Consider the following 27,678-nt stretch of genomic DNA (forward strand, 5'->3'; position numbering starts at 1 on the left):
TGTGCAGAGTCAGGTGGAAAATCCCCCGTCGTCCGGCTTTACAGCCGGGAGGGGGAGGAAAACAGCCTGGGGTTCCGGGAGGGAAGCCGCCTGATATTCCCGCACATTGGGCTTAGCAGCTCACTGGGGCGCAAGGGTGTGGGACAGGGGGGAACGCCCTCTTGGGCTCAGCCTCCTTTCACAGTTGAGACCTGGAAAATAGCAGAGGGAAAACCTCATAAACAGGCAGGCCCTACTGCCTTCTCTGTCTTTTTGTGTAACTGGCTTTTTCCCTTGTGTGCAAAGGGGGCTGGGGTGGGTGGGAAGGCTGCTTGATGGAGGTGGAAAAGCATGGGGCAAACCTGATCCCTCCATGATGCCAGCTTTTCCTCTGTGTTTCAGCTGCTTCCATTGTGACCCTGGGGGCTTGGGGAAGTGTCTGCCTCTATTTGGGGGGAGGGGCTTTTTTCAGGCCCCTGAGAGGGTCTGATGTTGAGAGGTGCTGTGCACCCACAGCTCTAGGTGTAGTTAATGGATGTGGGGATACGTGGCACCTCTGAAAATCAGGCCTCGGGTGTTTGAGTCAGGTGGCCCCAAAACAGTCATTACGAGGGAAATATGGCCTTCATTACTAAGCTGAGTTAGACTATGTTCGATGGACTCAGGCTTTCCCCAGGACTGTAACCCCCAGGTCTGGTGGTAGTATTATTTGTTAAGCACAGATGTCAAGACCCTCAACACCTGTGGTCAATAAGGTTTGTACTGAATATTTGAGTATCTAAAATTAAGATGATCTCCCGTTGGGACAGAATGTCTGTGCAGGAAACCAGCTGAGAAGCTGCCGCAGAGGCCTCACGGAGATTGTTACACAAATGAGCGTGATCATTTGTGTGCAGGATGAAAGACAGAGGAGTGTGGATGGAGGAGTGAAGGGCCAGCATGGGGATTGGACACAGGCAGATCTAGCAGAAGGTGCTGCAGGGAAAGGGACCTCTACCACCTGAGCTAAAGAAGCCACTCCCAGAGCTGGTAGGAGTAGTAGGCTGTTATCCTCAGTGTGCACCAGCCACGAGAGAGGGATGCTATACACGCTTTATCAATGTGTTACACAGACACTGTGGTCACTGCTGCACATGGCTCAAAGTGGACGGTCTCTGCGCCACATTGCTTACAGTCTAGGGGCTTGAATGACTGGGAGAGTGCTGGTTTGGAGGATGCAGAGGGATCTCCCTGCATAGAACCAAGATGTTGTCTGGTAAAAGGCCCAGAGAAGGGAGTGGGAGCAGGAAATGAACAAGGCACTGGAGCTGGCATGTTGGAGGGTTGAGGTCGGGGAGAATGTGATGTGAGATGAGGTCCAAGGGGTAAGCTGGAGAGTGTCTACGTACGGGATTTAAGACACTAATGACCAAAAGCACAATAAGGCAGAACTTGGTTGATTCCTGTGCCTTCCGCCCCCCATTCTTGACTTCAGTGCCCCTTGCTGACTGGGACAGATTGGTCTATTTCCTTCCCTCTGTCCACTTGTCTGCAGCACCTCCTTGTAGATGTGCGAGCCTCACACCTATCTTGTCTGTCTAATTGCCACGCTGGCCCGGCACGGGAAATAATCAGAGGTGTCCTCCTTTCTCTCTCTCTCTCCTTCACTCCTTCATCCCGGCCCCCCTCTCTCTTTCATCCCGTGCTCATTTGTGTAGCAATCTCTGTGAGGGCTTTGCTGTTGCTTCTCAGCTGGTCTCCTGCACAGACGTTCAGTCCCGGCTGAATTTTAGGGAGCTCTTAGGTGCTCAGAGACGAGTGGGATGAGCGCGTTATAAATGCGTGGATCGATAGATACTTTGGAACTCCACTTCAAGCAGAGGAATTCCAGGCGGGGCTGAGTTCGGCTGTTAAAGCAAAGCTTGTTTAAAAGACTAGGCAGAGATTAATGAAAGGCTTTTCATCTGCGAAACAAAAGGGTCCCCAGGCAAGCCTGAGTCTAAAATGGTGCCAGCGAGATGAGATCAGAGGCCTGGACAAGTCTGCAGGGGCCATGGATGGATGTAATGCCCTGCTTGTCCCGTTACAGTTCAGTTTAGGGTGTAACTACCCTGTTTCCCCGAAAATAAGACATCCTCTGAAAATAAGGCCTACTTACAGTTTTGCCTCTCGTTGTAATATAAGGCATCCCCCCGATAATAAGACCTCCCCGATAATAAGGCATTTTTCATTTCTGAAAAATAAGACATCCCCTGAAAATAAGACCTAGCGCATCTTTGGGAGCAAAAATTAATATAAGACACTGTCTTATTTTCGGGGAAACAGGGTAGGTGCACCAAGAGAGAAGCTGCCACCATACAGCGTCATTCCCCGTTAGGAAGAGAAGGACAAAACGTGGCTCTGTGGGGAAGGGAGGTTAGAGACAGGTAATAAAGGATGGGTGAGTTACATGGAGAAAGTGGGGCTGGGATCCACACAGATGGGCTGAAAATTGTGATCGCTGTTTTACAAAGAGGGAAACTAACTTGCCCAAAGCCAGAGGACGAGAATCCAGCTCTCATGATGTCTAGCCTGCTGCTCTAACCACTAGACCACACTGGCTTCCTCGTTAGAGTCTCACTTTCCTGCCCTCCCCTCCTATAAGGTGAGGGGCAGGTCACAGTTCCTACCTGGGTTCTGCATCAGCCAGGAGTGCCCTGACCCTCCTCTGAATTTGCCTGTGCTGTCAAACAGTTGTCCCCAGTGTTTCCAGTAATCGCAGCAGAACTAATGCAACCTCCAGCTCCAAATGGCTTCCGTTAACCCTTTTATGCAAGGGCACAACTTCACTTCGCACCCTACAAACAATAATCCGGGTCCCTGGGTAATAGAAACAATCCTTTCGTCACAGAGACACCTGAGGACGGGGACCAAGATCAGCCCTGGCGTGAGCAGGCACAGCACCAGGACTAAAATTGGCCTGAGGAGTTAAAAATATTCCCTAAAATGGTGATGGCGTGAGACAAAGAACGTGAGAACAGCTACTCTGGAGAAGATGAATGGTCTGTCCATCAGTCCTAGCTTGGACAGAGGCCAGTACGCAGCATTACTTTTTGCAAGCTCCCCCCAAAGCCTTCCTGTATGGGCTCTTCCTGACTGGTCATCATATCCCACCTCAGCCTGCTTTGAATGAAGATGTGAACTCAATGTCTCTTTGCAGGGAGAGTGCGGAGATCGGATCCCCCGACGCTGCTTATTTGTATCCACCCAGCGGGAGACAAAGGGGTTTTGGCAAGCGCTTTGATTCACAGCAGCGAATGCCATGTAGGGAGGAGGTAAATCTGATCCTTCAGTGGTCCCTGTATGGCGTCTCCTGACGGGAGAAACTTGCTCCAAAATCAATCCTCAGAAAAGGCACAGAGGCCTCCTTTGCCTGGTGGTCTTTATGCCTCCTCCTGGCCCCCTTGTGTCAGCCTGGCTGATGTAAAAGAGCTACAGGGCAATGGTGAACCAGCCCCCCCAGTGAACAGGCAGGTCGGTGCAATAGAGTCCAAAGTAACATAGAACTACAAAGGGCAAGGTAATAGCTCATCTTCCCATTGACGTCAGCGGGAGTTGCACCTGAGTGACGACTGAGTAAGGACTTCAGGATTTGGCCCAATCTGCACAGTCGTCACTCCGCCCACCACTAAAATGCAGTCACCTCTGGAATGGAACATGGCAGCTGTTTAACAGTTCACTATAGGATAAGGCGTGAAGGAGAATGTATCCAAGTAAAGTTGCAGCGGGTGGATTTTAGATGGTGGAAGGTAATTATGCGAACAGGAATCTGGAAGGGTTAACACCTGGTCTTGCCTGAGGTGCCATGAGATCTTGAATGACCGCAGGTGCTCAGGGTTTCAATTTTATGTCTCGTCCAAAAGACAGCTGGGTTGAGGTCAGCTCGTGGGAGGGTCTGTGCGAAAGTCAGAACTGCAGGGTTTCTGGGAGGTTCAGAACCGGAGTTTCTCTGAGGGAGCTGGGGAAGGTAGTCATGCAGTGGCTGGGGGTTTACAGTGACTAAGATTGGTACTTGAGGTGAGGATGTGGAGTGGTGTGGGCTAGTGCAGAGGTTCTCAACCTTTTTCTTTCTGAGCCAGACCTGGGAATCCTCAATTCTAATCCCTGCTGCTCTTCCACTGACTTACGTAAAGGCTTTGGGCAACTCACTCCTCCTGTCACCATCTGTAACATGGGAATGATGCTTTTACTGTAACAAACTGGCTACCTTATATGTCGGTGGCACCACTTCCCAATCCTGGTTGGGATCAGAGCCGTTCAGCTCTATCATAGGCCCCGTGCCTCTAACAGAGATTCTCCTTTGCCTCAAGGCCTGTGGTTTTCAAAGGGCAGGAACTGAGTTCTCCTCCTGGTCGTGCCATGAGGTTGTGTGTGGCCAGAGTGTGCAGGATAGCCACAGCTGGGAAATTCGAGGGGGCCCTGAATGTTACAGTGCATGCTACGTACCTCACGTGAGTTTGTTAGAATTAGTTAATTGGCTAAATTCTGCTCTTACTTATTCTGGTGTAAATCTGGAGCAACAATACCTGCAGTTGCTCCAGATTTTCCTGAGTATGAATGAGATCAGAGCTGGCTCCAGACTTTGTCAAGTGTCCAGAGAGATCACATGTGATTTGGCCTAGTGGATATTGGGGTTCTGTTTCTGGCTCTGACACTCTGTTTCTCCTCCTACCCTTTGTCTTTCTTTTCTATTTAGCTTGTAATCTCTTTGGGGCCAGGGCTGTCTCTCTGGGTTTATAAAGCATCCAGCACAATGGGGCCCTGATCTTGATTCGGGACTTTATGGTAATGCAAATAATCATCATGTTGCTTGCTAGCTTCTGCAGATCTATGCATTGATTTAAACTGGATTAATCCATGAGCCACCCTTGTACAGCCGTTCTCTGTCCCACCCTGTTTTAGGAGGGCAGCACCTTGCACCTACAGAGGAGAAAAAAACGTTAAGAGACAGCGAGAGAGGAAGCTTCCAATTTAATGTCAAGCTGCCTCCCTGCCTGTCCTCCCTTATCCATCTCCTACCCTCCAACCCCCCTAATGTTACCCTCCCGAATGTTTAAAGAGAGTTCATAAAAACAGGAGCCCTTTGTTGTCAGAAGGGCAGCCCCCAACCTAACGCCATCTGAAGTGAAAATCAAGCTTTGGGACTTGGCGGGTGTGGGATGGCTCTTGGATCCAGCTAAGGTGCAGGGTCTTCTCTGGCTACACAGCTGATGGGCCAGGAGATCAGCCTGACTTCACAAGAACAAAGAGCAGCTTTAGGGGGCTTTATCTGCCAAGCTCCCCTGGTGGAGCTTTGGAAAACGGGTCTGGATTTAAAGAAATGTCTAGTTTTTGAAGAGGGAGGTCCTTTAGTGGAGCAGTGCAGGCTGTACTCTATGTCTGCACGTCTGTATACGTGTACACACGTCTAGACGGGTGGGCATGTACATCGGCACATGTGTGCACACAAATGTAGGTTTGTGTGTATGTGTTTACTGGTGTTTGTACATGCAAATCTGACTGTGCACGTGGGTTTACATGTGGGTTTATATGCAGGTTTGCTGTTGAAGGGGGGCGTTGCATGGGTGTATGTGCATGCAGGTATTTAGCAACTTCCTCTGTGCACATCGAACAGTTTTACATGGGCAGGTTTGACTTCATACACCTGCACATACAAACATATCCTATTCTACTTGTAGGCTCCTGATTTATAGCAGTTTTCCTAACAGCTTGGAGTGGAAACAGAGTGGGTGATCCTAGAGACCAGATTTCTAATTGGCGGCTGTCTCTGAAATGAAAGCTCCCTGCATTCCCACCTTAAACATATGCCTTCAAATGTGGCTTTTTTCTTTCTTTCGGCAACAGAGAAATGGAGACTCTCCAGACAGCCCCTCCGCTAAGTGAAACGCAGCACAGGGGACCCTAGCGCAGAGGGTGGGTTTTTTCCCTGCCTAGCCTTCAAATCAGGGAAGTGAGTCCACTGTGCAGCTTTGCAAAATATAATAGGAATCACCCAATCCCTTCATTACTGCTCCAATGCAGGGAGTTCCTGTAATCACTCTTGGAGGTGACAGAAAGGTCATAGTGAGATCTGAAGCACAAGTGGCTGTAGGCAACGGGGAAAGAATTATATTCGCCTGGATCACGTTTGTGATTTGTTCCTGGCAATCGCTTTTTTGGGGGGGAGGCAGGACACAGGATGAGGGAGGTTTGGAATCCATTCTTTGTTTAAGAGAAAAACTGTAACACCACCGACCTTCTGCGGCACCTGTCCCTTGTAAATCTCACAGCACGTTTACAAACAGAAATGCATCAAGCTTGATGGCTGCTTCCACAAAATGGGGAAACTGAAGCACAGATTGGTTAAGTGCCTCATCAAGTCAGGCAGAGAACCCAGAAGTCCTGACTCCCAGTTTGGCGATCACGGGGCCAGGCTGCCTGGTAAGGATGGGGGTGGCCATGTGGGGCCGGTTAAAGTAATTCTAAGGGTAAGTGAAACATGTCCTGGGGGCTTGTGTTTTGTAGGGTGCCACTCGGATGGGATAAAGCCTTCTTAGGGGTTTGCGGGGAGGGAGAGAACGCCCCTGTAAAGGGTCATGGGGGAATAGGCCCCCTGTATGTGGAGGGATCAGTCCTCTCGCCCCACAAATAAAATACTATAATACATGCCATGTGGTGCCCCCTGGTGAACTCCTAAGGCAAATATTTGCCCCATCCCCAAGTGTATCTCTTTCCCCCTCCCCTTCTGGCTTCATTAGCCCTGGTGTGCAGCTACTCCCACCCCATTGCCCTCAATAGCAGCTCTCTGTGTCTTGAAGGACAGCGCTGGGAAACAAGACTGCCACGGGGGAATCGGATTGGCTGGAGGGTAATACATATGCAGATTAAGTGGGCCTAGGTGCCGTCCCATTGGTGAAAGGTTAATTGTTACGCAGATTAGCTTGGTCTGGCCCTTTCCCTATTTGCCGGAGCTTCACATTTGGAGCTGCCCTATTGGTTGGAAGCTATTGACTCTACGAATGTGGGGGCTCTGCTTTCGTGCCCATTGGTGGCAGGATAATGATTATGCAGATTAGTCGGTTCTGGCCGCCTTCCCATTGGCTGCAGCCTTATTAATATGCAGCTCGCTGGACGGCCTCTGCTGCTCCATTGGCGGCGCTGGGGTGACGGAGGCGGCCGGGCCCCGCAGTCTGGCCCGGGCCGGCGGACGGGGCAGCTCTGCTCGGAGCTGGAGGCTCCCGGGCCGATGGCTGGATGGTTATGGGGCCAGGCAGCCTCCCCCCGGCGGCTGTGCAGCGGCTCCGGGGGCTCAGCATGGTGCTGCTGGTGTCCGTGTGCCTGGCCCCGCCGCCCGCAGGTAGCGGGGGAGCCGGGCCGGGGGCAGCGGAGCTGGATCGGGGCCGGGGGGGGGGAGGAGCCGAACCGGACTGGGGGGACTGGGGGGAGCCGGACTGGAGACCCTGGACTGGGGCAGGTGGGGGACCCGGGCTGGGGGGGGGGGGGGAGCTGGGCTGGGGCAGGTGGGGGACCCGGGCTGGGGGGGGGGGGAGCTGGGCTGGGGCAGGTGGGGGACCCGGGCTGGGGGGGGGGGAGCTGGGCTGGGGCAGGTGGGGGACCCGGGCTGGGGGGGGGGGGAGCTGGGCTGGGGCAGGTGGGGGACCCGGGTTGGTGGGGGGGGGGGGAGCTGGGCTGGGGCAGGTGGGGGACCCGGGGGGGGGGGAGCTGGGCTGGGGCAGGTGGGGGACCCGGGTTGGTGGGGGGGGGGGGAGCTGGGCTGGGGCAGGTGGGGGACCCGGGTTGGTGGGGGGGGGGGGAGCTGGGCTGGGGCAGGTGGGGGACCCGGGTTGGTGGGGGGGGGGGGGGGAGCTGGGCTGGGGCAGGTGGGGGACCCGGGTTGGTGGGGGGGGGGAGCTGGGCTGGGGCAGGTGGGGGACCCGGGGGGGGGGGAGCTGGGCTGGGGCAGGTGGGGGACCCGGGTTGGTGGGGGGGGGGAGCTTGGCTGGGGTAGGTGGGGGACCCGGGTTGGTGGTGGTGGGGGAGCTGGGCTGGGGTAGGTGGGGGACCCGGGTTGGTGTGGGGGGGGGAGCTGGGCTGGGGCAGGTGGAGGGGGGGGGAAGAGGACCCGGGCTGGGGATGATGGGGGACCTGGAGTGGGGATGGTGGGGGAAGCCAGACCAGGGATGCTGAGGGGTGGGGGGGAGCTGGATTGGGGATGCTGGGGGGAGCTGGACTGGAACAGGTATAGGTGGGGAAAGGGGGACCTGGGCTGGGGCTGATGGGGGACTCTGAGTGGGGAGGGGGAAGCCAGACTGGGGATGCTGGGGGAGCTGGATTGGAGGGTGGGGGGAGCTGGACTGGGGCAAGTGGAGGGGGGGAAGGGGGACCCGGGCTGGGGATGACGAGGGACCTGGAGTGGGAAGGGGGAAGCCAGACCGGGGATGCTGGGGGAGCTGGATTGAGGATGGTGGGGGTGCTGGACTGGGGATGCTGGGGGGAGAGGGGATGTGGGGAGCTGTACTGGGAGTGGTAGAGGGGGACAGGGGAACCCCGGCTGGGGATGTTGGGGGGAGCTGGACTGAGGGGATCTGGGTTGGGGGAATGGGGGACCCGGGCTGGGAATGCTGAGAGCTGGACTGGAGCAGGTGGAGGAGGGAAGGGGGGAACTGGGCTGGGGAGGATGGAGGGAAGGGGGGAGCTGAGCTGGGTAACTGGAGAGGAGCTGAGCTGGGGAGGACAGGGTCGGAGCTGGAATAGAAACTCAGGGGAGGGGCTGGGGGGAGTCAGCTGATGGGAGCAGCCGGAGATGGGCGGGGGGTGTAAAAGGGGAGATGGGGTGCCCCTGCCTTGGGTCAGGGGGTACCCAGGCAGGTATCTCATTTGGGGGGGCTGCAGGGAGCACCAGACCATGTGCCTTGACTGAGGGGCCCCATGGGGGAAAGGGAGAGCCCAGAGCACATGCCTAGTGGGAGAGGATGAGGGCGTCCCCAGTTGGCTGTCTCTTTTGGGGACCCCTCTCTCTGGGAGCTGGGATCCCTGCTGGGCACCCCTCGGTGGTGGCAGCATAGTTGGAAGCGGGGGTCCCAAAACACATGCCTTATTGGGAGGGCTTCAGGGTGTGCCGGAGTTGGGGGCCCCTCTGTGGGGTGTGCTAAGGAGGAGCCTGGATGCTCAGCTTAGCTGGCGGGCCCTCCTGCGTGTGCGTGTTGTGGGGGTGGACGAGCCTTTTCTGGGAGGTTTGTTTTTTCTATGAGGAGCGAACGTGCAGCTCCTGCCAAAGCAAACAAGGCGGCTGCCTGGAGCACAGAGGCGCCTTTCTGCTGCCGGCGGGCCAGCCAGGGACAGCGGCCCAAGGAGGGCTGGGTCGGCTCCCTCTCCATCTCCTGGGCTGGGGACCCCCTTCCCTGGCAGGGGCTGCACGGCGCTGTCCTCTCCATTGCCTGCTTCTCCAGACCCCAAGGCACTCACCCATAAAACCTCCTGGGGCTTGAAGGTCCAACTGGGAAGTGTGGACTTTCCCAGCCCTCCCTGCTTTCTGTGCCCAATTCTGTCGCCCATGGGCGTGTGAGCACTGCCATTCCTGGTAGGCAGAGGAATGATCTACCTGGTAACCCCTGCTGTCGCAGGGGATTTCTGCTAGCTAAGCATGAAATACAGCCTAGTAGGTAGAGGGTTTGCATCCTGTGTGAAGAATAATGATGTGGAAGCAGGGCTGGGCCCCTCTACCCTGCAGTGACTCTACCCCGCAAAGGGGGTGTGCGTGTGGAAGATGTACTAACTTTGTTCTTTACAAAGCATTAAGGTTTGGTTTAAACCTAAAGTGAGAGGGGGAAATATGTTCTTAGTAGAGGGCATTGTATCTTTATGATGCTGTCTAAGAAGGTGTCGTTTTAGAACAGATGTCAACTGTTTCCTCAGTTGCTGTAACTAGGAAAATCCCAAGGCCATTGGCGTGAAGCGTCTCTCTTTAGTATTGGATTTTAAGCAAAAAACTGCACAAGATGCTGAGCAGAAACATTAAAAGACAATGAATTGTGGAAGCTGTCGAAGTGTAAACGAGGCATAAAGGTGGGGAATGCAGTGAACGACTCGCATTCCCTCCTAGCAGATTTCACGTGTGGCTCAGAGCACTTAGGAAGGTGGATAATTCTCCCTATTTTCCAGATGGAGGCAAAAGTCAAAAATATCAAATGTGCACTAATTTGGGGTGCATCAGTTCTTGGGTGCTCCGCTGGAGATGCCCAGGGCCTGACTTCTGAGGTGCTGAGCACCCAATGCTGTTACTGAGTTCATTGGAAGTTAGGGGTGCTCAGCGGTTCAGAAAGGCAGGCTCCAATTGGGCATCCAAAATTAGTGGGTGATTTTGAAAACTTCAGCTTGAGTGATTTCCCCCCCCCCTCCCCCTCCGAGCAGACAAGACGGAGGCAGAATTGGGAATAGAACTCAGGAATCTTAACTCCCATGCGCCGTCCACAGTTCATTATTCTAATTGCCAAGAAGCCCATCTATAGAAAGTAACTTTTCTTCTTTTCCCTGAGTTGGAGGGAGAGGGAGAACTGTTTTGTGCCTTAATGTAAAACCTAGCTAAACCTGTGACAGCAGTATGTTCACACATGGCTGTGAGATGCTGCCAGGGAGGTGGATATTGTGTGTTTAAGATCTACAGCTAATCAGTACAGATTTGCATGCTGGGTCTAAAATTGCTGCATTGCTGATATCTGCCTCTGGGGAGGATACTGGATGAATTTAATAACTCCTGTGTTTTGTCCTTTAACATTTGTGGGCTGGTTCAGGGTAGCAAACTGTGTAGCATTGTGTGTATAAGAACACAACACACACACACAGTGCAGTGATATTTCTAGGAAGAATAACAGTAGTCTAGACCTCTTGCAGATTGTTACACACTTGACAAAATGTGGGTGGATATAAACAAGCCTTTCAAAATTCTGTTCACTTGAGGCGTGGAACTTTATTTTGAATAACAAGTAAATCATGATTTTTTTTTTTTCCCCCCTCTTCCTAATGGCAAAAGCAGGCAGTCGATCTTGTGACTTGGCTGGTAAATGTCAGTGATAGTTTTGCCACTTTTGTATAGTTTGCATTTGCTTTTCATATACATGTCATTGCATTGCACTGCCTGATGCTGTCTTACCTATGTTTGTAGTACGTTGTAGCTTGTGTAACATCCATGTAATGCACAACACCTATTTTTCTGCAAAAGTAACCCCGCTCCTTTATTTTCACTCTGTAAAAATGTTTTAACCGTGGTTATTTTTTTGCTCTGCCCTGCCTTAGAGAGAGGGGGATTTAGTTAATAAAAAAACACAAGAAAATGCTGGTGATACTGAACTCTTGACTTAATACTTGTCTGTCTCTGGAGAATTGTGATGGCCCTGGTTGGTAAAGTGCTGTGGAGATGGAGTGCTATCTTAAGTGCAAGGCGTTGATGGGTCACAACAGCCAGTAGGTAGCATCTATATCTCAGTCAAGCTGTCATGAAGAGTTTGGCCTCTGTTTTCTCTACCTATAGGACTTTTTTAAGCTCCCGGATAGGAGCTTTCATTGCAGTATCGGGAGGGGGAAAGATCCATCTTTATATGACTTGTGCTTAGGGCAGATCCTACCTCTCTAGTTGCTAGTTAGTGGGCGGATCATTGACATCCGTCAAATGTTTGCTGTTGATCAGAATATCCTTTTCTCCTTGCAGTGCGTGGCCAGCAGTGCCGAATCCAGCGCTGCAATGCAGACTACGTGGCTGCCACATCTCCTACCCATGCCTTGCCGGAAGAGACGCCGCTGGACGTGGATTATTGCATTGCCTTGCGGGCGTACTCCGTGTGCACCAGAAAGACAGCCAAATCCTGCCGGGGAGACCTGGTGTATCACTCGGCCGTCTTCCGAATCAAGGAACTCTTTCCGCAGCACAACTGCTCCAGCGATGGGCCGACTTCCTCGGCGAAAGCCCCCGGCACACCGGACCCTCTGGTTTCAGAGCTGTGCAACTACGAGAGCAGATCTGGCTTTCAGAAGAAATTTGTCCACTGTGGATTATTTGGGGATCCCCATTTAAGGACCTTTAAAGATGAGTTTCAGACGTGTAAAGTCGAGGGCGCTTGGCCGCTAATAGACAATCAGTACCTGTCGGTCCAGGTCACCAACGTCCCAGTTGTTCTGGGATCCAGCGCCACGGCCACCAGCAAGGTAATCAGACCCCTTTTTAAAAAAACAAAACAAAAACCAACCCCCCCACCCAACTCCCTACCCTTCTACTTAATAGCTTCTGTTAGGAGGGACTAAGTTGCTGTGATCATCTGCTACCCCCTTGTGGTCATCGGAGGAAGTGAATTTCAGAGTGTACTTAGGAAACCGCCTCTCCTAGATGGGGGCTTAGAATTGTGTGTGTTTGTTCTGTACCTTTCTCACAGGTCTGTCATGTTACCATGGTCTCCTGTAATTACAGGACGGCATTAGAGGTTCAGATGGTGCCCTCGGACCCCGGGGGATGTTGAGGGCCTGCCTCCATAGCAGGGCTGTGCAACCCTTCCGTGTGTAAGCGCCCCAAACCTGCTGAGTTTTGCGGCAAACTCAGGACCGGTTCCCAAACCTTCCAGCAAAGCTGGCTTCACTTCAGGGCTTTAAGTGAGGGATGGGAAAAGTGAATCTGTTTCCAACTGAGTTTTGTTTTGAGATCTCTGGAGTTGGACGAAGTCTAGGGAGGAGAGGCAGCACATCTGTGAGCAGGAGCTGAGGAGGTGAGAGGGCTCTGTGTAGCCCCAAACCCTCTGTACAGTTCAGGTCTTGAGGGTGAAAAGCTTTTCTTCCAGCCTGGTTGGAGGCGGGTGGCTTTGGCAATACTCCAGGTGGAAGATTAAAAATCATTGTTTAAAAACCCCTTGGCCTACATCCTTCTACTCCCCTCCTACAGAAAGACAGTCAAGGACCTACTGGAAGGCAGAGGAATTGTGATTTGTGACAGATGTTGCTCATGTTTCTTAGTATACCACTGGCAGCTGTTCAGATCTGCACCGATGAGCGCAGTAGCAGAACTGGACTAGAAGAGAGCCCCTGTCAGGACCCTCTTTCGGGTCATGCTGTAGAGTAGGACTCCGTTCTCAGCTCAGGTACTGACTTGGGGTGTGAATGTGGGCCTATTAATCTGAGACAACCCTTCTGTGAAGTTCTTTGAGATCCCCAGAGGACAGATGGGCTCAGGGCAAAGTATGATTGACTCCAGTGTCCCAGCTAAGATCCCTTCTTGATCGAAACTGGCTTTCATCTCCAACGCTGTGTGTGACTGCTGGATTGTCTAGCTGCATCTGCAAGAGTATCTGTTCGTTGCTACGATATCCCAGAGCTTCAGTATGAAAATCCCAGCAACCACAGTTTTCTGTCTCGTTTCTAGAAGTGTTAATTCGTGCATGTGGGTAGTGTTGGACTGACAACATGACATACTGCAGGATCCCTCTTTGATCTGATGGAAGGGTACGGCACCAGCATTAACCATGCAAGCGTCTTTCCCTGGCCTTGCAGGCTTCTCGGCCTTGCTGCGTGATCTAAAGCACCAGCACCAGGGGCTGTGGTCATGGCGAATATCCGGGCGTGGGAGGTGGCGGGTTTTGTGATGAGCAAACCAGCGTTCTAGGAATAAAGCCATTCACTTGGGTCATGTGCCCTGCATGCGTCTGATGGTAACGACCTAAACTCTGCTCGCCAGTCTGGGATTAGACCCAGGCTTAAACCAGGGGTTCTCAACCTTTTTTCTTTCTGAGACACCCCCCCCCCCCAACATGTGATTAAAAATTCCATGTCCCACCTGTGCCACAACTAGTTATAAAAAGCCAGGGCCGGCGTTCAGGGGTAGCAAGCGGAGCAGTTGCCCGCAGGCCCACGCCATAGGGTGCCTGATGAAGCTAAGTTGCTCAGGCTTCTGCTTCAGCCCATGGCAGGGCTCAGGGCCCCGGGCTTCAACCTTGGGCGGCAGGGCTTAGGCCCAGCAAGTCTAACACTGGTCCTGCTTGGCGGACCCCCTGAAACCTGCTCACGGCCCCCCAGGGGGCCCCGAACCCCTGGTTGAGACCCACGGCCCATTTCCAATACACCGAGGCCCTGCGCCATTCTACCCCTTGCATTAGTGTGTCAGGAGTTGGTAGCTTTATGCAGGAAGGGTCACCTGTTCCACAGACTAGACCAGCAGCTCTGAATTTTGCTCCTCGGCGTCTGTGGCTTCCCGGGCCCTCCGGCTACCTTTGCCCTGCTCTTGTAGTTTAACTGGAGGCTGTTATCAGCCCCCTCTGGGGCGTTACCTGTTTGTTCGGTGACCAGCTGTTTTCAGTAGCACTAGCCGGGGTAAGCAGAGGGAAGCATTAGAGAGGGTTGTATCTTTACAACCCCTTTATAAGGCGCAACGGTGGCATGGAGATGCCTAACTCGGGGCCAAAAATGCCATTGGGTGGCAAGCTTCCTAGGAGGTGAGCATTGGTCTGCTCAGCCCAGCAACACCCAAATCCCTTTCAAATCCGCCCCTGTGGGCCTAGGACAAGTTTGACAGCAGTGCTGGCACTTTATGCGAGGTGTCCATTTTCTTTTTAAGGGGGGAGGAGGGATAGCTCAATGGTTTGCGCATTGGCCTGCTAAACCCAGGGTTGTGAGTTCAATCCTTGAGGGGGCCGTTTAGGGATCTGGGGCAAAAATCTGCCTGGGGATTGGTCCTGCTTTGAGCAGGGGGTGGGACTAGATGACCTCCTGAGGTCCCTTCCAACTCTGATGGTCTGATTCTTTGTAAGTGCAATAGCTGTCACTAGGGGAACGAAACAGCCAGGGCAGAGCAAGAGAGACAGCAGTGGAGCTCTCCTGGCTCCCAGCCCTGTGATCAGTCCGCTAGGCCACGTTACCGCTCAGTGTCTCCTATCTGACAGGCAAATGAGCGGTCTGCTCCTGCCTATGCATCATTTCCTCCCTGTATTGGGCAAACCAAGAGCTTCTCTTCCCGGTTTGTCTGTCTTTTTGGTCCAGCCAGTGGAACTCACTGGCTCCTGGACACTGAGACGCCTGCAGTGGCTATCTGTGATGCCACCACCTTTTTTCAATCCCTCTTCTGCCCCGCCCACTTCCCTCACTTTCCTTCCCATCGTTCCGTGCGTTGGCTTTTCTAGGTCACTGCTGCTTTAGTTCTCCTGGGGGCTTTCCCTCTACCCGCCCCCGGTTGGTTTCTGCCTCCCTTTTAGCAGATCTTCTCCTCTCTGTATTCCCGTCCGGCCCCCTCCTGCCTTCCTATCGCTGCTGAGGCTCGCGGCTCCTTCTCTGGTGCTCATTACATGCCAACTCTGCAGGTGCTTGGCCCACACCCTCCGTCCTGACCTCCCTTTGGGTCTCCTGGTGCTGGGGTGACGTGTATTTTGGTCTCGGGAAGGGGCCTGCTACCCAGCTGAGCTTGCGAGCCTGGGGGACTCTGTTCTGTTTTGCAGCTGTGACCGCGCACCTGGGCACCCCCTCAGCTGCTCCTCCACCCGCCTCATGGCAGGGCCTCCTGTCAGTGCCACAACTTTGAAGCCTGGGTGTTGGGTGCTCGCTCGGAGGGGCTCCCCTCCTGTTTCCTCCTGGGTCTTCTCCAGTTGAGGGAAGCTGGGAGGGTTTTTCCCCCTCTGTGCTTCAGCTTCTTGGCGGTTGATTTAGATTAGGGGCCGTCCGCCTGCGTTCTGGGTCCAGCTTTAACCGGCCGAGCACCCTGCGTAGTCCCTGCTACGCTCGTTCTCCTTGTGGCTAGCACAGCTAAGGAAGGACGGGTCTTCATCGTCAAGGCTAATGCTCACCCAGCAGCCGCTGTTGTTCTGCTGCAGGGGAGCATCGGAGACAATCGCTCTGGTGTTGGACAGGAGGTGAGGTCAGGGTATGCTCCCTAGCGAAAGCCGTTGGAGGGGGGCAGCTAGATAGGTGGGCAGCCTGGGGCAAGGCTGTGGTTCTCAGGTGCCTCACTGAGGACTGTCTTTCCAACCCACCTTCCCTTCAGTCTTGAGTCTCCATCTTCCCTGCCACGTCTGCAGGGCGTGGCTCCCGGGAACTGGCCCTTCGGAGGTGAGGGGGGAAAATAAACCAGTTACAGTGCAGGGCTTAATTACAGCCCCCATCTTTTGTACGTCAGCTGTTCAGTTCTTCATGCTGCTGGTAGGGCTTTCTGTTCGTTAAGGACTGATTTCCCTCTGTGGGTGACCGAGGCCCCCACCTAACTCCCCACACCCCATTTTCCTAGACTGCTTATTTCTGCCGTCCTGTGTGTTGACATCCCCTCCTCTGCAGATTGTTTCAGCTGCACAGCCGGTAATGGGTGAACGTACACCAAAGAAGCCCCATCTCCCCCACACAAAGGGAGAGGGGAAAAAGTGCTGCTTGGAGTAGCAGGAAAGAAGGATTCTCTCCAGTTTAGTTGGTCAGAGTCTCTGAAAACCATGAGCCGGGGATGGGTCTAGAACCAGGAGGAAGTGGGGCTTAGATTGTAAGTGCTTTGGGAGAGGACTGAAAGAACATAAGAACGGCCATACTGGGTCACGCCAAAGGTCCATCTAGCCCAGTATCCTGTCTACCGACAGTGGCCAGTGCCAGGTGCCCCGGAGGGAATGGACAGAACAGGACTGGCAGTTCTGTTTGTACAGAGCCTAGCACAGAAGGGTGCCGGCCCGTGGCTGGCGTTCCTAGATGCTACGGAGACACAAATAATAAGAGGTGGGAACAGCAACTTGGCACACCCAGGTTGAGACCATAGGCTGCCCCGGGCTGGAGTTTGAGAACAGTGTGCCGTGCTGAAACCTTCAGGGCACTTGTCCTTACCTGCCTACCCCATGCGTAAGCCCCTTTGTTTTCAGTTTAAACAGATTTTTACCCGGGTTTTACAGAAAGTATTATTCAGGGTTTTTTTCTGATTTTTTTCACCCTACTTTTGTATCATTCAAATATATACAAAATAACTGGTTTTATTAGGAACGTACGATACCTTGCATGAGATCTATGTATTAAGATAATACATTAGTCTGTGTGTATATGCAAAGCTGCCTGTTGAAATAAGACTATGCATTAGTCTAGAAGATGCACACAATAAACAAACAGGCCTGCACGCAAGCTCTGAGGTGTGTGCGCATCTGAAGGTACTGATGAATGTCACGCCCGCCACGTACACATCTCCAGCTGTTAGCAGATAATGGTTTAAAGATTTGACACACTGAAATGGGAAGAAAATGAAAATGTGTCTGAGAATACGTTTCAGAACAGAAGGAAGTATTCGAAAGCTTAAAAAAAAAAAAAGGAGAAAAGAATGAAGTATGTGCTGCAAATGGTGTGGCCCAATTATTAAATGTAAATATTTATAGGCTAATAGTACACGTCCGGTCTACACTACAAACTTAGGTCGACATAAGCTACGTTAAGTCAATCTAATAATGTATGTGTCTACATTACTGAGTCCCTTCTGCCGACCTAAGTCAACTTCTGTACTCCACCTCCGTGAGAGGCGTAGCGCTTGATTCGACAGCCGCAGGTCGACATGGCGTTGTGCAATTCGAATGAATTGGCCTCCAGGCGGTGTCCCACAGTGCTTTGCTGTGACCGTCCTGGACTGCACTTTCAACTCCACTGCACATTACACAGGAAACAGTCGCTCCCCTGTTAAAGCCCTGGGAACTTTTGAATGTTCATTTCCTGTTTGATCAGCGTGGAGAGCTCGCCAGCACAGCTGATCATGGAGACTCAAGGCCGCGAACGTGCTCCAGCGTGGAGCACATAGGAGGTGGTGGGTCTTATTTCTGTGTGGGGGAGAAGTCTGTGCAGGCAGAGCTCGATCCAGCAGAAGAAACGCTGCCATCTGTGCCAAGATCGCATGGGGGAGAAGGGCTACACCAGGGACACACAGCAGCGCCGCGTGAAAGTAAAGGAGCTTCGGCAAGTGTACCAGAAGACAAGGGAGGCCAACAGTCATTCTGGTTTTGCCCCACAGATGTGCCACTTCTATGAGGAGCTGCATGCAATTCTCAGTGGCGACCCCATCGCTCCCCAAAACACTCCATGGATACCTGCCAGGAGCCCCGGGCGACCTCGAGCAACAACGAGGAGGACATTGTTGAAGAGGAGGTGGAGAATATGAGGCAGGCAGGGGCAGCTCCAGGCACCAACACACCAAGCGTGTGCCTGGGGTGGGTGGCAAGCCGCAGGGGGGGCGGCCTGCCGGTCGCTGTGGGGGCGGCAGTCAGGGAGCCTTCAGCGGCATGCCTGCCGGTCCCGTGGCTTCAGCGGCAATTTGGCAGCGGGTACGCCAAAGGTGCGGGATTGGTGGACCTCCCGCAGGCATGCTGCCGAAAACCACCTGTCCGCCGTGCTTGGGGCGGCAAAATACATAGAGCTGCCCCTGGAGGCAGGCAAGCGGAGAATCTATTTTCCCCGACAGCTAAGAACTGTTTTTAACCCTGGAGCCCATCCCTTCACAGGACCAGTTGGCAGCGGAGCGTGATGCCGGGAAAGGCACCTCTGGTGAGTCCACGTCCCCAGTCAAACTGTAGGGGTTACATGCTATTATATTTTATGTTTAATCTGAACAAAAAAGTAGGTGTAGTGGGTATCAGTGGCCACTCCAGCTATGCTGAGGGTGCTCTCCAAAACAGATGGTTTATGTGCACGGGGATGGCCTGGGAGTCCTCCATGGAGATACTCTGCAATCCTTTACAGAAAGTTTCGGGGAAGGGCTGCCCTTTTGCATTCTCCACGGTAGGACACTTTCCCATGTCACTCCAGTATTCACTCTGCTGGGATCATTGCAACACACAGCATGGCAGCATAAGGACCAGCTCTGCTCCCTTGCCACCTCTGTTCCCCTCAGGAGAATGATATCGCACAGGGTCACCTAGGGGAAACGGGGGAAGCTTTCAATGCTAGCCCTTAAACCACAAATAATTCAGCAAGAAATCCACCACCTGTTTGGTGAAATATGAGTCACGCAACCAGGCTTTCCCAAATGTGCCATGGTTGGAAGGGATCACTGGGTATTGCAAGCAGCATGGGGGGGGGGGGGAAGAGAGGAGCTTGTTTGTCTCCCTTCCCTCCAACCCGGTGCCTCTTTTGTAAAAAAACAAACTATTGGCAGGGCTTTACCCTGGTGCCTGTCCTCAAGCACCGGCCAAGTTGCTAGGAGAAAGGGGGCTTTTCTCAAGTTCCAGCCTGTGATCCCACAAAAGCAGCAGCACAAGGCCTCTTGCGCATGCCTCGTGGCCTTACTCGCCCAAGCTGGAGCAGCAAACCGACACTTGCAATAGCCAGCGGTTGAGATTCCGTTGTGGCTTGCAGTGAAATGCATTGATGGGTGTGTTTTTTTTTGTTTTGTTTTTTTTTTAATTTAAAACCAAAAACCTTTACCTTGCACCAGAAACCAAGTAAGCATCGTCAATGCTACCCTCGTGCTCTGCAGCAGAAACCTTGTCCGTCTGCGCATCCTCCACACTGGGACAGACTTTCCCAGATTAGAAGGCAGAAAAAGAAGACGCAGGAGGATGTGTTCAATGCGTTAACGCATGCCTCAGAGAGTGACAAGACGGAGCTCTGAGCATGAAGGATTGCACTGTCTGAGGACCTGGACCTGGACAGGGAGGACAGGAGAGCATACAGGGATGCAGGAAGAGATGCTGCGGATTATGAATGAGCAGTCAGACATGTTGAGGTTCACGAAAGGCAGCTGGATGCGAGAGTCCCACTGCAGCCAATGCGGAACCTGCTGCCATCGTCGCCCAGTTCTACATCCTCCTCCCCCAGACGTCCTATTAGATGTGTGCAAGGGTGTTCAACACCAGAGGAGGGTACAAGGACCAGAAGGTGCCCATTCCCACACCTTTAATTGTTGTTGCAGTGCATCTGTAAGCAAGCTTTCCTTGTTTCTCCCCCCAGAGTGTTGTTAGCCCTTTTGCCCCAGGTTATCTTACTTTTCTTTGCTGTCTGTGTGTTTGTGTGCATAATAAAACTTAACGGATTGAGGAGAAAAGGCTCTTTATTCATTCAACAGGTGGTGGTTGATGGGGGAGGAGTTTAAAGGGGAGAAAGTGCAAGGAAGAGGACAGCTTGGTAAGGAACAACACAGATAAGTGTCCCATGACTCTGACTCATTGCTGAAACTGGTTTTCAAAGCCTTACAGAGACGCAGAGCCCCTTGATGTGCTCTTCTTGCTGCTCAAAATTGGCTGCCACGTGATCTGCCTCAACCCCACCCCCACCCCGGTGAAAACTTTTTTCTCCCTTTTGTTTCACAGATATTGTGGAGCACACAGCAGGAAGCAATAAGAATGGGGATATTGCTTTCACTGAGGTCTAACCTAGCAAGCAAACAGCGCCAGCAACCTTTTAAACGTCCAAAGGTACATTTCACCACCATTCTGCACTTGCTCAGCCAATGGTTGAACTGGTCCTTACTGCTGTCCAGGCTGCTGGCGTGCATAAGAACGGCCGTACCAGGTCAGACCAAAGGTCCATCTAGCCCAGTATCCTGTCGGCCGACAGTGGCCAATGCCAGGTGTCCCAGAGGGAGTGAACCTACAGTTAATGATCAAGTGATCTCTCTCCTGCCATCCATCTCCATCCTCTGACAAACAGAGGCTAGGGACACACCATTCCTTACCCATCCTGGCTAATAGCCATTAATGGACTTAACCTCCATGAATTTATCCAGTTCTCTCTTAAACCCTGTTATAGTCCTAGCCTTCACAATCTCCTCAGGCAAGGAGTTCCACTGTGCGCTGTGTGAAGAAGAACTTCCTTTTATTTGTTTTAAACCTGCTGCCTATTAATTTCATTTGGTGATCCCTAGTTCTTGTATTATGGGAATAAGTAAATAAATTTTCCTTATCATGAGTGATGTGGAGAAAGTGGATTTTATATACCTCTATCATATCCCCCCTTAGTCTCCTCTTTTCCAAGCTGAAGAGTCCTAGCCTCTTTAATCTCTCCTAATATGGGACCTATTCCAAACCCCTAATCATTTTAGTTGCCCTTTTCTGAACCTTTTCTAGTGCCAGTATATCTTTTTTGAGATGAGGAGACCACATCTGTACGCAGTATTTGAGATGTGGGCGTACCATCGATTTCTGTAAGGGCAATAATATAGTCCCAGTCTTATTCTTGATCCCCTTTTTAATGATTCCTAACATCCTGTTTACTTTTTTGACCGCCATTGCGCGGACATCTTCAGAGAACTATCCACGATGACTCCAAATGCAGCTTCATGAGCCATGGAAGCAAGGAGTAGGCTGGGTCTCCCAGGTTCACGATTGGCATTTCAACATCACCAATGGTTATTTTTCAGTCTGAAAGAGAGTCCCTGCTTTCAGCTTTCTGAACAGACCTGTGTTCCTAAAGATGTCTGCTTCATGCACCCTTCCTGACCATCCCATCTTGATGATGGTGAAACAGCCCCTGTGATCCACTAGCGCTTGCAACACTATTAAGAAGTACCCCTTTTTGGTTTATGTGCTATTTGGCAAGGTGGGCTGGTGCCAAGATAGGGACATGTGTTCTATCGCCCCACTGAAGTTAGGGAGCCCTATCGCGACACTATCCACTATGTCATGCACTTTGCCCAGAATCACTACCCTTCTTAGCAGAAGTCTGTTAATGGCCCTGCAACCTTGGATCACAACAGATCCCATGTTAGATTTACTCACTCCGAATTGGTTCCCCACTGACGAGTAGCAGTCTGGCATTGCAGGCTTCCACAGAGCTATCGCCACTCGCTTCTCTGCTCTCAGAGCAGCTCTCATTTTACTATTGCTGCATTTCAGGGCCGGGGAACACTCTTCACGCAGTTCCTGGAAAGTGGCCTTAGGCACTGGAAAGTTCTACAGCCCTGCTCATCATCCCATAGCCAAATAACGATGCGGTCTCACCAGGCAGTGCTTGTTTCCCAGGCCTAGAAACAGTGCTCAACCGTGTCAAGGTGATGCGTGACTGTCACCAGCAACTGTGAATTGCTTCGCTCTAGGTCTTCCAGCAAGGTTGCTTGTGTGGCATCACGTTGTTCCGTGTGGCGGCTGTGTAAATACTGCAGGATAAGGCACTCACAACAACAGAGTACAGCTGAGTGGGGTCCATGCTTATCGTGCTATGGCGTCTGCGTGGATAACCCAGGCTCCCGAAAAAAGACGCGAAAAAGGCTTGGTTTGTTTGCCATTGATTTCTGGGAGGGAGGGAGGTAAGCGCATCACGGGAGGTTAATGCGATGTTCCCCTAACCACCCGTGCCAATGTTTTGGTCCCATAAGGCATTGCAAGCCCAACCCAAAATTCCACTTGGCTACATGCACTGAGGGATAGCTACCCATGATGCAGTGCTCCATGCGTCGATGCAAGCCCTGCTAGTGAGGATGCACTCTGTGGACACGCAAGATCGACTTACTTCAATCGGAGGCTTAATGTCGACTTCCATAAAGTCAACTTAACTTTGTAGTGTAGACAATGAAAAGTTTTAGTTGGGCATTAGGGATGTACTGTTTCCTTAAACACAGAGGTGGCATTGAGTGTTGAGTTCTGTTTTAGTTCTGCAGCAAACCACATTGATGAACAGAATTCAAAACCTTAATCTACTAGATACTTTCCACCCCCCTGTCTTTCGGCCCACCAAAATAAAACCCGATATTTACCTAGAAAACTATTAATAGTTTTTTGCCCTGATTTTCACCTGTTTTTGTGATGGTGGTAATAAACACTGATCCATTCCCGAGAAAAATAAAATAAAAACGGAAAATGGAAGGCCCCACCTATGCGCTGGCCTTGTTGAGAGACGAAGGCAAATATCCTGTCCTGTACATGTATCCGGCTGGCGCCTGGCTTCCCTTGCCGCCAGACAAGGCCACGGTGCTGATGGCCTCTTGTCACCTCAGTTTAAACCCGTGCAGGAGCCTTGAAACAGCTGCTGTCCCTGGTGAGTTCAGGGCTGGCCTCACTGGACGTTGACGGTCTCTAACCATAAAAGAGGCACAGCAGAGTTTGGGAAGTTCCCTTCCCCACACCTCAACGTTGGCTGGGATAGCCCAGCTTGGGTCAGCCTCTGCCCGCACTTACCCCTTCTGCTGAGCATGCCCTTGTGAACGCTCTTTAGGCTGTGTGGACATCTGCCGGCCCGGCTGACTTCCCGCTGGTTACCAAAAGCGACGGCGGCTCTGACGGCGGCCGAGGTCGGAGTTAGAAGCGACGATGAACTCTGTGATTTATGAGCTCTCGCGGTGCTCTGTAGAACCACGTCCTGGATGTGCCAGCGGAGGGTTGGGGGGCCCAGAGGAGGGTTGGGGGGCCCAGAGGAGAGCTGCAACTATGAGCGGCTCTTTAAGGTTGTGGGCCCGGTTGCCAGGTTTGAAACGACTTGAGCCAAGGCGCCTCTAGCAGAATAGATGTTCTGGGGCCCCTGGGTTCCTCACGACCCGCACACACAGTGCGGGAGGTAAACTTCAGCTCTAGTGGAATGTGTCACTGGGAAGTAGAGAACAGATGGCTGAGGGCAGAGGTCCCCAAAGTGTGGGGGGATGGAGGAATGTTTGGGGGGGGCATGGCTGGGGACCAGGCCCCATGGGGGACGGGAAGGGAGCGCCACCCAGCTCTGCTCCTGGCCCCCGCAGTCAGCCCCACGCCCATGTCCTCCCCAATAGCTCTGCACCCAACCTCGGCCCCCTTATCCCTGTCCATGTCCCCCCTTCCTGGAGCCGTGACCCAGCTCCCGGCCCCGGCTCCCTGATCCTCGTCGGGTGGGAGGCACTGGAGTGGGGGAAAGGGAGGAGCTGATTGGTGGGGCCCACCGGTGGGTGCTAAGCACCCACTATTTTTTTCCTGTGGGTGCTCCAGCGCCTATCCCCAAAGCCTCATTGTGAGCGGCCACGTCGCCCGGTGCCTTTCCCCAGTGGACACAGCTGCAGTGGGAGGTGGGGATCAGGCTGCGTTTCCACCAGGCTGATCTCCTTGCTTTCCATCTCCTCTGCAGATCACGCTGATCTTTAAGAGTTACCAGGGCTGCACGGAGCAGAAGGTTTATCAGGCGACCACAGAGGACCTGCCGCTGGCGTTCAGTGACGGCACCAGAACCGGAGGGTGGCAGGAGGGCGCCAGCAGCCTGCGCATTCTGGAAAAGCCGGACGCCGGCCAGGTGGAGATCCAGGCCAACTACATCGGCAGCACCGTCATCATCCGCCAAGTGGGCCGCTACCTCACCTTCGCCATCCGTGTGCCGGAGGAGACCCTGAACCTCTCGGAGGAGAGCGCCGGCCTCCAGCTCTGTCTGCACGGCTGCCCGAAGAACGAGCTGATCCAGGAGCACAGGCTGAATGTGGGGAGCTCCAGCCCCCTCTGGCCCAGCTCCCGACGGGCCTACACGGTGGAGATGGCCACCGAGCAGTGTCGCCACATCCTGCAGGTGGAGGACGTGTATTTCCAGTCCTGCGTCTTCGACCTGCTCACCACGGGGGACCCTGAGTTCTCCATGGCTGCTTACGGGGCCTTGGAAGACTTGAAGGCATTGTACCCCAGCAGACTCAAGTTGCATACGGTCTCCAAGACTATTAACGTGGCCACGGGTGCTCCCGGGCCTGGGCAGCCCGCTGCCTCGTTAGTCTGGTGCGGTCTTGCCTTCCTAAAGCTGTTCTGGTGCTGCTAATGAGTGTGGACCTTTTGTCAGTATTGGGCCCCCATATAGGAAGAGAGAAGCCCCTGGCACCTCTCAATCTTGGAGCAGAGTGGAGGGTCCAAATTCTCCTCCCACCTAGCCGGCCTGCTTGGTCCAGCTGACTCCCCCTCTCTGTTGCTAACCGAAGGCAAAGTGCGGCTTGCTCAGATGTTCTGGTCTCCACTGAATCCCATACACTACAGCTGCACCCCTGCCTTGTGAGCAAGAGTCGGGGACCAGCGTTGGCTCTTGCTTGCCAGGGCTGCTGATTAGTAGGTTGGCCAGACTCTCAACTGGCCATCTCTGGGGGCACTGCTGCCCCTATCCATAATACCTGCTTACCAGCCCCTTCTCTGTCCCTGAGGTGCTTCTCCACCCTGTCCTCCAGTCAGAACCTCCTCCAGCTTTCCCCACGGGTGGCCCTTCGAGGGATTTCTCTGCCATCTCATGGCGGCCGTGTGCCTAGGTTGACCCCGTGCTGACTGGGGGTTCTTACCAAGCGCTCTGCTTCCCTGTGCCACGATGAGCAAACTGGGGGGGCCATACTACACGGCTGGGGCTGGTACTGGCCCCTGGTTTCCTCTGTGCTCCAAATCCAGAGCGATGGCTGTAGAAACAAAGCCAACTAAGAAGCCTTGTCTGCAGATAGCCCCATGCCTCAGGAAACTACGCCGTGAAACCTGGCTCCTTTCCAATGCCCCCAAGGAAAGCTGCTGGTTTGAGCAGGAAGGGGGCTCACGCTGTTCCTCCCGCAGAGCTGTGAAATGGTCACGCTAGCCAGACCCACACGCCCCGTGGCTTCAACTAGCCCGAGCCCAGACAGAGCCCTTCGTGGATGTGGGAGCGGCCGAGCCTGAAGAAACAGCTTCTCTTATTATCACTGCTAAGACGTGTAGATTTGTGCTCTCCAGCCTGTAAAAGTGTCTGTACGTTCTGTACAACTGGTGTTCCTCCACGCTGCTGTTCTCTGTGGACTTTCTAAACCTCCCCCCAACCAGCTGTTCATAGCATTTTTAACCTCTATTTTAATTAAACCGCTGTTTTTTAAAGTGTCCGTGGTCTCGTGCCTGTATGCAGGGAAGGAGTCGAATTGCCTGAGCCTGCAGCCTGATCCCCAATGTGCTCGGGTACAAGGGCTGCTGGTCCCTCACTGTAAAGGCGTCGATGTAATGCCCTCTGCAACAAATGGCACGAGAAGAAAGGCGGAGTGAGAGCTTCCCTTCTCCGCAGGAACCAGCCTCCACGCTTGGAGCCTGGTCATTCATCAGAGGCCTTTACCAGCCCCCAGCCCAGTTTTCCTCTCCGCCAGCATGTCCCTCCGGCTGCTGCAGCGTGATCTCGGCTAGGCTAAGCAGACGCCGGGGCTCAAGCTCCATTTGCGACGTACCTGCGGTAGCTCCGCACAAGCGGGTGCACCAGAAATAGCAGCGGTGGTGAGGGGCTGCCCGCCCTGTGTACGTACCTACGGTCTCAGGCAGGATCCGAGCTGGGGGGGGGGCATGGCTCATCCCTCCTGCCCCTGCACTGGGCTCTCCCCTGCTGCCCCACCTCCAGCCTAGGGTAGCAAACCGTTTTGCTAGGTGAGCTGGCCTGGGAATGAAGCGGGCCAGCCCCAAGCTGCTCTGCTGCACCAGGCAGCGTGTTGCTTCCGTTTGCTCGCCTCCTCTTGCGGCCCCTTTTCCTCTGCTTGGGCCTGGGGCTGCAGCCCTAGCGCTGTGGCTCTGTGTGAGGCCATCGTGCCCAAGCCAGTGGGTGGAGTATTGGACCGGGCTGCACGTTAGGTCTCCAATCTCCACTTTCCCTCCCTCTCTTTTTACCTTGATTCTATTCAGATGGTTACTGTCAACAGAGAAAGAAAAGAATGGAGATATCCCATCTCCTAGAACTGGAAGGGACCTTGAAAGGTCATCAAGTCCAGCCACCTGCCTTCACTAGCAGGACCAAGTACTGATTTTGCCCCAGATCCCCAAGCGGCCCCCTCAAGGATTGAACTCACAACCCTGGGTTTAGCAGGCCAATGCTCAAACCACTGAGCTATCCCTCCCCACCAAGAGAAAGTGCCCTGTTCTAGAAGATGCAAGAGCAGGGCTGGGGCTCGACCTGGACAGTACGGGACAAGCATCCAGCCCCTCTTGGCAATAATACTTTGCCTAAGGCCCTCCACAGTGCTTCAGACCCAAAGCCTCAGTCTCCCCTATGACCTCAGTGATCGTTCCAGTAAACAAAGGCATGTAGATGTGAGATAACTGACCAATGCAGCTGGTGGTCGATTAGCCACTGGGCCAACAGAGCCCATGCCCGGGGGCCCTGGAAAAATGGGCACCCCCATGCCCTGACCCCCCTCCCATCCGGCACTCCTGGCAGGGAGCAGGAGCAGGGCATGGGGGCTTGCCCCACTCCGTCCACCCACCTGGCACTCCTGTCCCCAGGCTGCAACCACGCTCCCTGGCAGGGCAAGCTCCTACGCCCTGACCCCATTTCCCTGGTAGGAGCAGGAGGGGGAGGGGGAAAGGGACTGAAGGGGTAGGGAGGGGCTCCCACTTGCTCTGGCCCAGGGCCTCACAAAACTGTAATCATCCTCTGAGTGCAACACCTGGAGATTGGAAAAACGGTCTCCAATGGTTTAAATGTAAACTAGAACAGTAAGAGCACTTAGGAAACCTCCGCCAGGAGCACCATGACTTTGAGGGGAAAACATTAAAAGCTAGCCTGCTAGAGCCTTTATTTCCCCATAAACCTTTGCTTTCCTTGAGTAGCTCAAAGCACTTTATAAACCAGGCCTGCTTGGAAAATAAATGTTCATTCCATTTTCAGAAGGGGAAACTGAACCATACACGCAACATACCGGGACTGAGCTAATATCGAACACAAGATCCTGCTGCCCTGGGCTGACCACAGTCCTGCTTACCTTATGCTACAGATCAGAGGAGGGTTGAAATTGCTTTCTCTCTCTCTCTCTCTCTCTCTCTCTCTTGCCAAGCTCAGATATTCTGGTCTAAGTTAATAGATGGGCCAGCGTCGAGTTTGAGTCCTGAAGGGCTG

General features: G+C 53.3%; 1 protein-coding gene across 1 annotated transcript; it reads left to right on the forward strand.

Annotated features, from left to right (window-relative positions):
- The first annotated feature begins 7,158 nt into the window (after window positions 1–7,158).
- Window positions 7,159–25,688, forward strand: LOC128828908 (repulsive guidance molecule A-like). The gene is made up of 3 exons (XM_054013940.1): window positions 7,159–7,333; window positions 11,681–12,174; window positions 23,959–25,688. Exons 1-3 carry the CDS (start codon window positions 7,231–7,233, stop codon window positions 24,625–24,627), a joined length of 1,266 nt encoding a protein of 421 aa, XP_053869915.1. The 5' UTR covers window positions 7,159–7,230; the 3' UTR covers window positions 24,628–25,688.
- The last annotated feature ends 1,990 nt before the right edge of the window (window positions 25,689–27,678 follow it).

Source organism: Malaclemys terrapin, chromosome 24 (genome assembly GCF_027887155.1).
Source record: "Malaclemys terrapin pileata isolate rMalTer1 chromosome 24, rMalTer1.hap1, whole genome shotgun sequence".
Lineage (NCBI taxonomy): Eukaryota > Metazoa > Chordata > Testudines > Emydidae > Malaclemys > Malaclemys terrapin.

Excerpts from the sequence above, each read along its gene's own strand:
- LOC128828908 (XM_054013940.1), top strand. The coding sequence starts at position 7,231 with ATGGTTATGGGGCCAGGCAGCCTCCCCCCGGCGGCTGTGCAGCGGCTC. Across the intron at positions 7,334-11,680 it reads CCTGGCCCCGCCGCCCGCAG|TGCGTGGCCAGCAGTGCCGA; the intron begins GTAGCGGGGGAG and ends TTCTCCTTGCAG. Across the intron at positions 12,175-23,958 it reads GCGCCACGGCCACCAGCAAG|ATCACGCTGATCTTTAAGAG; the intron begins GTAATCAGACCC and ends TCTCCTCTGCAG.